The sequence below is a fragment of the Mytilus trossulus genome, chromosome 8 (assembly GCF_036588685.1).
Source record: "Mytilus trossulus isolate FHL-02 chromosome 8, PNRI_Mtr1.1.1.hap1, whole genome shotgun sequence".
Lineage (NCBI taxonomy): Eukaryota > Metazoa > Mollusca > Bivalvia > Mytilida > Mytilidae > Mytilus > Mytilus trossulus.
In genome coordinates this window covers 75,659,584-75,669,170 of record NC_086380.1, presented here as the reverse complement: position 1 = coordinate 75,669,170, position 9,587 = coordinate 75,659,584, and the positions used below count along the sequence as shown (strand labels likewise).

Below are 9,587 nucleotides of genomic sequence, written 5' to 3'. Positions count from 1 at the left end.
TAAATAATTATAAACCCCACTACATTTACTGTCATTATTTTAATTGTATGCCATATCTCAATTTGTTATTACTTCTCATATATATAACAAACTTCATGCAGCTGAATGGAGGCGAAATGTTTGCATGCTAACGTTTGGTCTTTTGATTTCACCATTGTCAAAAATTGTATATTTACATTTGTTATTTCCCGGACTTTTATAGCTGGCTATACGAAATAGGTTTTCAATATATATGTTGTTTCACATGTATATTTACTTGCATTTGAATACAGATACGGACTCATTAAGTTTATTAATAACAAATAATTTTGTGAAGTTATTGTTAAAACACATTCCATATGGATGGTCAATGTCATTGTCTTTGATCAGCATTTCTTCACAATTTTCTCCGTCTGTTGACATCCTTTGTATGTCGTTGGTCCAAAACCCACCAAAATAGACGTTCCTCTGTCGATCAAGTGTTACTCCTGAAAATCCTGAAACGTCCTTACTGTAAACTCGTGTTCCATCTACTTTTACACAAAGGAGTTTACCAACACATCTAACAATCAAATGATCTTGTAAATCATCGTATACCATGAAGAAAATATTTCCATATCCTTGTTGAATCGTTGTTAGAATTGTCCCATTTGTGTCTAATGTTTTGATAGTACCACCTGTACCACCAACGCAGATTCTGTCACGTCCAGCAGTAATACCATAACATGTAAATCCAACGTTAACTGTGTTGTCCTTTGTCATCTTTGTCGTATTGATGAATTGTATAGAATTCTCGTTAGGTAGGGTAATAACAGCTCTGTCTGTACCAGGTATCACAGCAACACTATGAGGTTCGGAGGAAAAAGTTATATCTGTCTCATAATCTTTACAGTCTCTGTAAACATAGAGTTTGGGATCGGATGATGCTCTATTAGTAATGAGGAGCTTATTATTATCTGTCACTGATACACTAATAAGAGTGTTAACCACATCAGTATTGAGTTTCAATACTGTATCCTTCTCAAACCCTAGAATGTTTTTCATTGGTTCCGCCTTTATCTGGGCTTGTTGAAATTTCTTTGGTTTGTATTGAACTTGACATTGTTGAACATACTCTGATAGTGACCCGAGAGACTCAAGCTTACCATCTTTCTTTTCGTCAAAGGTTATATCGAATTCTTGTGAATCAGATACTATCTGCTGAATCTTTGCCTCAGCACTATGAATATTTGTTACTTGTTGGCATAGGAATATAAAGAGCTGATTCTTAGATCCATGATCACTCAAAAAATCCATCTCGGTTTTTTTTTCTATGACATTGACCAAAACTTGCGATATTTCTTGCTTTTGTTTGTTGATTTCGATTTCATGTTTTCGTTGGAGAGATGATAAAGTGGTTGTTAATTCACGCTCCAAATCGTCAATTTGTTTCAAAAATTTGGATTTCACTGCTCGGATCTGCTTAGTTATTGTTGATTTAGTTTTCTCCAATGATTGTAAGTTTGACTCTCTGTTATTGTCTAAAGCATTCAATGTTGTGATAAGATGCGTTATGTCTTCCATAACATCGTTAAACAGTGCAGACTTTCTAACATCCTTCGAGGCCAGTTCCAATGGGAGCACGTTCTGACAAAGCCTGTGTTCATTAGATATACAGGCTCTACAGCATACGATCTCATGGTCTGTGCAGTAATAATCCAATATCATTTCTGAATGGACATTGCAGTTTTTCTTCGCGGACATAAGAATATTGGATCCAATGGACGACAGGTCGATAACATGGTGAGATTTGAAAGCTTTGAATCTGCAATGTGATTCTGCACAGTCTGTACAAAGTCTTTCTTCACAGTCGGAGCAATATTTTGTTGCTGTTAATGACTTATTAGCTTCAGAGCAAGGATCACAGAAACTAGCTGATGCCATAGTAAACCTTCTGAAATAAATTATTAGTGTGGTTTGATTATTTCAATGGATGCAATTAGTTTATATGAAAGATTTTAACTGATTAAGTCATTAAAACGCTCTGATGCAAGCTTAAATATGAATAATCTATCAAATATGTCCAAAAACGTCACTTTTCAGATGTTTTTTTCTCAAAAATGAAAGTTGCCGTAGCCGTGTTAATCCTCAACCTTTATATATGTTTTGCATTATCATCAAATACAACTTACATTTCAATATTATGAATGAACACGAATGCAGCCACTTTCATTTTAGACGGAAACCGTCCAAAAATTAACCAAAATGCTAAAATTTTGAAGATTTCAGTAATTTGCCATGACTGATTGATGCTAGAACGCGATATTTTTGCATTGTATTGTAAAAAACAGCTCATATGTATGTAGCAGAAGCATTTTACTTTCCAAAACATAGCTTAAAGATTACATTTTCACAATTTTCTAAAACTGCTATATTTTGGGTCCAAAGGGAGGTCTTACTGAACCTACTCCTTTAATCTTATCATAACGAGTACACATCTGAAACATCATTTAAAAAAAACGGTGGTCCATTGCCCCAATCGCATCGTGCAAAATGTTATTTGTATATTACATCATGTATTATGATATGAAACTGGGTGAATGAGCTCATTGTTTCATGAAAAAATATACGCATGAATCCATTGTTGTGTTATATTGTTTGTTTTGGGTTTCTTATAACTTTGTTTTTTTTTATATATTTTAAAGCAATAGCTGTCCTAGAAAAAAAGGAATGTCAATAAACTCATCATTGATACCAGGATTGACATTTTGTATTTTTGTCAGATGCGCGTTTCGGCTACACAAGACTCATCAGTTACACTCGAATTAAACAAAATTTAAAAGGTCAAAAAAGTTAGAAGTTAAAGAGCATTGAGAACCATCAATTCCTAAATATGTTTTTAACCAGTTTATTTTCAATGTGACCATATCAATGATAATTTATGTCATCTACTAGGCTTGTGAAAACCTCGTGGAATCAACACACCACCAGCAGTGGCATTATACTTTTAACATCCAGACAACTTTTAAATAAGGGTGCCACTGACTGCCTCAAGAGAGGGCCCGATACATACATGATTTAGTGCTTCCATATGTAATCAACCAAATGTTTTCAATGAAAAGAGGGGGTAGACCCTCAGGGCCCCCTGGATCTGACTTAGGTAGCACTCTCTTAAGTTTAACATTAGTAATAGGCATTGGATTATTGAAATTTGAGAAAATCACGATTATCTTTATGGATTTTTAGCAGCAAATAAAATATAACTTTACACAGGGTAACGTTAAAAGAATTATAAACATGTACATATAATTTGATTTTCACTGAAAGCCCATTACAGAAAGATGTTTCTCAAAATAAGTAAACTGTCTTTCTTTTAACAAACAAAAATAAGCTTTTTCTATGAAACAGGACTCAATGTTTATAACATATTATACATGTCACTTTTTGTCTGTGACTTTCTGTCCTACATTCTGACAGTTATCACGATCAGGAAAAATGACTTCATACCTATTTAATGTAATAGGCTATCAAATTGCATTCAATTTAAAGAAACACTTAGATTGAACCATTGATTTATATAAAAAAAAAAGAAAATATAAAATGATATTTAAACATAATAGTTAACGACTTTCGAGAACATTTAAACTAACACAAGGCTCTGCCGCTCTGGCATATATCAAGTTAAATCCGCGAAATATGTTTACTTATACTTGATGAAAACGTTCAAAACTACCAAAATATCGTGCATACAGGGGGTCAGGCATACCTCAAGTTGTCCACAAAATGTTTATTTGTGTGTTATGAAAATATTTAACTAACAAGATATCCTACACAAGGCTCGGGCATGCCTTCAGTAGGACGTGGAAATAATTATTTACTGTTAAGAAAATATTAAAAAAACAAACTATATTGGATTGATCAACTTACATGTATTTATGGCCTTCTTCACACATTGTGTGTGTTACTCTATATTTGTGATCAAACGTGTCAAATTATAACCGGTAATATACGACATAATTTACAACACAGTAAAATACATTATAATACACAATATTATAAAAAGTTAAGATAACCCATGCTCGTTACAGTACCCTAAACTGTTTTCCCCAAGGTTTTTATTATTATTTGATAAATACTTTACCCTTTAATTTTACTGTTGTTTTTTTAATAAATTTTAAGCAAATCCTATATACTTTATAGTACAGCCCGAAGAATGCCCTCAAATTTGAGGGAATCTCAAATTTCACAACTGATTAGCTTCACAGTTTGAAGTCCTTGTAATTTATATATCACTCTTCCCAATAAACTGACCACAGATGTTACACATAGATTATCTGATAAGAAAGTCAACATTTTGGCCTTTTCTGTCTTTTCTTGAAGAATAAATATTTCTACTACATGTAGCATTATCTATGTGTGTATATTCGTCATAAGATTTTGACAATCAAGTCACTATTTTTTATCAATCATGTTCAATTCAGTTAAAGGAATATAAAATAAAGTTATGATTTCTTTTTATTAACTTTTTCATTTTTTTTAAAATGTTGAATAGATTGATAATTATTGTCATTTTGAAGATTAATTTTGATAAGAAATGCATATTCTTTCTAATTTTCACATTTTTCTGATAAATTTGATTTAATGATAAAACAAAATCTCCTTGATAATTTTTTATATATATATAAAATATTCATGAAGCAAAGACAATTAGGGATAAGAACACCCCTCCCCCTTTTTTATACGCCTGGTTAAAGTCTTATTGTATATATTTGTTCGTCTGTCTTTAACATGTCAGACATTAACAATATCTAGTATTTTGAGGAAAAAACTCATAAACTCTTTCAGCAATTCTCATGTAACTTTGGCGATTTGTTTATATATCAATGTATTTAAGCTTCCTTTCGCTTTTTATAAATTTAAGATTTCACATTTCCGAGTTATGGGATTTGATTCATGAAAAGGAGTGATTCTCTAGTTTTCAGACAATAACCTTTAAGTGCTTTGACAATTTTTTGTTAAAGTTTTTTGACTGATTTATATCTATTAAGATAACCCCCCTTTTTCATAAATTTCTGGTATGACATTGTGAAGTTATTTAACTGTATTCTTTAAAACCGTTAGGCGTATCATGCGCTCTAGCTCATGGCGCAGCTGTTTATTATTTTAATGCCCCACCTACAATAGGAGAGGGGATTTATGTTTTCTGGTTGTAGCCTCCGTTTGTCCATTCGTTCATCCGTCGTAATGTCTGTCCCGATCAGGTTAAAGTTTTTGGTCAAGGTAGTTTTTTGATGAAGTTGGAATCCAATCAAGTTGAAACTTAAACTTAGTACACATGTTCACTATGATATGATCTTTCTAATTTTAATGCCAAATAAGAATCTTTACCCCAATATCACTGAACATAGAAAATGATAGTGCAAGTGGGGCATCCGTGTACTGTGGACACACTCTTGTTGCGCTTAGTTTTAATTTTCAAAACATCTTCAAGTGCTGGATTTTTTCCCTGTGTTGAAGACTCATTGGTGCCTTCATCGGTTTTCTGCTCTCCTGTCGGGTTGCTGTCTCTTCGACACGTTCCCCATTTCCATTCTCAATTTTATTTCATATTTCAACTTATTTTCTTTTATTTTAAGCATTTCAATTCGATACTATAACAATAAAAGTGGCTTATATACATATTGCCCCTCTATCCAGTGGAAAATAAAAAGGTATGTGTGTCCACTCCACATTTGCACGTGAACAGAATAAGGTAATATGTTAGCCTTAAAATGAAGAATATATGGATTGGTCCTGAACCTCATTGATTTCAATATAGTTATTTGAGTACACAAACTTCCTTAGAGGGGCCTGCTCTGGTCAGGCTTCAGTGATTTCCTTATTAATCAATCAAATTTCTCTCAGAAAAGGGGGGTCTAAATCCGCCTCTGGAGTATCCCCATAAGTGAAACCAAATTCGAACCATTCTAAGTATTACAAGAAAGGAAACATATAGGTTAGGGATACCACCAGATGATAATATGTGACCGTAACTGAAATCAGAGACATGTATACTAACATGTATTTATATGTCTCTGCCGAAATACCTCCTTTAGTATCAGAAACACAGACCAGTTTTTTTTTAATTTATATTCTAAATATACACACACAATAAATATACTATAAGCTTGCAAGTGGGAATTAAAAAAAATCAAAATAAATGCTAAAAAATGTATTCCATAAAAACTTTTTTAACAAGAAATATTTATCCTTCACTGAGATACCAGCTTCAAATATATGCAAATGAAAAATGGAATTAATTACGAAGGACTATGATAAGATAGACTGGATTGGTCCTGAACCCTATTTATAATGGTATAATATTAAAAAATATCAAATTTTCTAAATTTAAAAAATATTTATCATTGCATTTCTAAATTAGCTGCAGAAATCCTAAAGATTTTTTTTTATATATTATCTAAATGCATTTTTAAAGTATTTTTTTTTCATTCAAAATACCTTGACTGAGAATATTTTTGAGACAAGAATATAAAATGTGTTTAGTGCAGAGGATATGGAAATTAAATAATCTTGACCAGCTAACCATCTGTGTTCATTTGATAACACCAGCGGACACCAACTGTGAATGAAGCACTTAACCTAATCATTTAATTGCTTGTATAAACAATCAATTACATGGTTTCAATGTTGAATATCAGGGAAAATCCGGGCTGTTTTCTAATGTATATAAGATATATATAATATATCGTATTAGGAAGTACAACAAACAGGACACAGTCAACGTTGGTAAGGTCAAGTGTTTTACCCAAAAACATATATTTTTCCTGTTTTTTTTTTATATAATATACCGTGAATTAACACAGAAAGTTTCATTGGTTAGGTCATTGTCAACGTTAGAAAGTCTCTTTTTTCCTATATTTATACATTAAATGATAAAATTTTATTATTATTTCAAGCTTAACATAAATACAAAAAGTTCTTAGAATTTTCATTTAGTCCTATCATTGTCAGTGTTGGTCAGGTCAAGTTTTATGAATATTTCAAAAAGTTTTCAAATATTTTTTTCTTATATTTATGTATTAAATGGTCTAAATTTATTACAATTCAAATTTGACATGAAACCTTTGTGAAATAAAACAGTTATAAGCATTTTCATTTTGGTCTAGTAATTAGTGTAACCCACCAAAAAGAGATAATTCGTTTTGTGAGGAATACTGCACGATGACCATTTTTTAGAAATTAATTTCACATGTTTCTAGGTAGATTACCCATAACTTTTTTTGATTTTTGACTAAAACAAGAATGAAATTAATTGTTTTTGTGTTTTTTTATAATAGATGTAGCCGCATGGTTTCACAGCACTACACCAAATATTGTATTTTTCTCCAAAATCGCTACTTTCTCCGCTGTTACCATGGTTACCAACCTATATAAATATCGGTTGGTATTATTTTTCTGACTAGTCTAATAGGATCTACATATCAGCCAACTTTTAGAAAGATCGTTGACTATGCGTGCTGAAAAAGTTTAAGTGGTTACAGAGAATGAGTATTAACATCTAATCAAACATGGTAGGCTTATAATTGTTTACAACAGACTCGCGTATCGCATTTGTCGTCTACATAAGTCTCTCAATTACGAAAAAATGACGGAAGTATTGTGAAGATATTTACTTTCGGTTTTAAACGTCCATTTTATCAACCCGAGTTTAATGTTAAAATAACTACTTCAAAACTCAGAAATACATACCTGATGGATTTAAATGAGAACAGTACTACAAATTTTGCTTAATACGCAATACTGGATCTTGAAGACAAAAAATACGTAGTTACCGTATCTTTATTTAATGTATGACGATTTTGAACACTATGTGGCGCTGTTATCCGCCTAGTTACACTTCCTGGTTAAAAATAAATACGACTTGGTCAATTTAAAAAAAAACAAAGAGTTCATTGCTAGAGTACCAAATAATAACAATAGATAATCATGCCAGCTACAGTATATATACAATAGATAATCATGCCAGCTACAGTATATATACAATAGACAATCATGCCAGCTCTAGTATATATACAATAGATAATCATGCCAGCTACAGTATATATACAATAGATAATCATGCCAGCTATAGTATATATACAATAGATAATCATGCCAGCTACAGTATATATATATATATTTGTTTTTTCGATTATTATTTACGGAAATATTGACACAGACACATGTCTTATAACATGTATAATGCAGAAAAAACAATAATGTAAATTTGTTTAAAGATGTAGATTTTATATTCACTCTAAAATATTTTTTCTCATTTATCCTTAATACAAAAAGATGGACAAGTAGTAAATAAAGAGGAAAGTCAAAGACAAACAGACAACAAAATAGCCAAATTTAAAAAAAAAACAATCCACTTAACCATGTTAACGTTCATTCAGAAAATTTAGAATACAAAGATTTAACGATACCATACGAAATAATACCAAACAGTGTGAATAAACGTACCCTGTTTTGATATTTTAAAAAGAAATGAATAAACCACGTATACTTCATTTTCAGTCAATTATAAGTGTTTTTATTGTATGTCATTTTTTCTTTTCTTTTTTTAATTTTAACATACTATGATGACATATTTGGGTTTCTGGTGTACACAATTAAAATGTTTTCTTTTTTTTGATAAAGCTGTTGAACCAAGAGTACCAAGTTGTCATGTAATTTTAATGGATGCCATAACGAGTGAGTTTACTGTTAAGGAAAATCTGTTTCACAAATGATAACAGATATGTTCCTAAGTCGTAACTATAATCCTGTCCAATTATCCCTTAATGTGACCTACCGAAAAAGACTTAAAACCGGCTTTGCACTACATGAGCAACATGACGATTGCCAGGTGTGGCGCTGGATCTCCTTATTCCTCCAAAGCACCTGGGATCACCCCAAATTCTTGGAGGGGTTCGTGTTGATCAGATTTTAGTCTTCTGTGAAAAACAGTAAAAAGTTAATATTAGGAAAAGTATCACCCATTTGTTACAAATAGGATAATAAAACAGAATTATTCTGCTCAAAACCCAAATTGTATCTTCTCATTGACGAGCAAGGGATTTAAACTTTCGAAAACAGGTATTCATTAAGTTATTGCGTCCTATTAAAACAATATCAAGTAAATGAAATAAACGTGTGAAAATAATGTGCGGAAACATTATGAAGAATCGTGGAATATAACGGCCTTTATATTAACCGATTGTGTAATATTCCTTATAGTTACCACTTTGACTGAGATTGTGTTCATAATTGAAATTTTTGAGAGCTTTCGCCAATTTTTGCAAAAACATGTTTCACGACCAGAAATATGAAATTGATATACATGTCCCATCTTTAAACAAACATTTTGACGAATCTAATGAGAGTGATTTAAAAAGTCTTTCAATATTAAAGCTACCACAATAATAAGTATATACACCAGACGGACATTTTATTTACAAAAGAAATAAATTAGTGACGTTCCAATCAAAACAGCTTTCAAAAACCAAATCAAATACGAAGCACAGGAGAATTTAAGGCCAACAATTATAAAATACGACTAACACAATATTAAGCTATACCTAAAACTTTTGATTCTTAGAATTGAA

The 9,587-nt window shown here is 31.4% G+C and overlaps 1 protein-coding gene across 1 annotated transcript; it reads right to left on the bottom strand.

Annotated features, from left to right (window-relative positions):
• Positions 1-252: 252 nt before the first annotated feature.
• On the bottom strand, positions 253-7,802 carry LOC134727997 (E3 ubiquitin-protein ligase TRIM71-like). Its single transcript, XM_063592397.1, has 2 exons — positions 7,708-7,802; positions 253-1,912 (listed from the first exon to the last, which is right to left on the bottom strand). The coding sequence occupies exon 2, from the start codon at positions 1,900-1,902 to the stop codon at positions 253-255; it is 1,650 nt and encodes a 549-aa protein (XP_063448467.1). The 5' UTR covers positions 1,903-1,912; positions 7,708-7,802.
• Between the last annotated feature and the right edge of the window lie 1,785 nt (positions 7,803-9,587).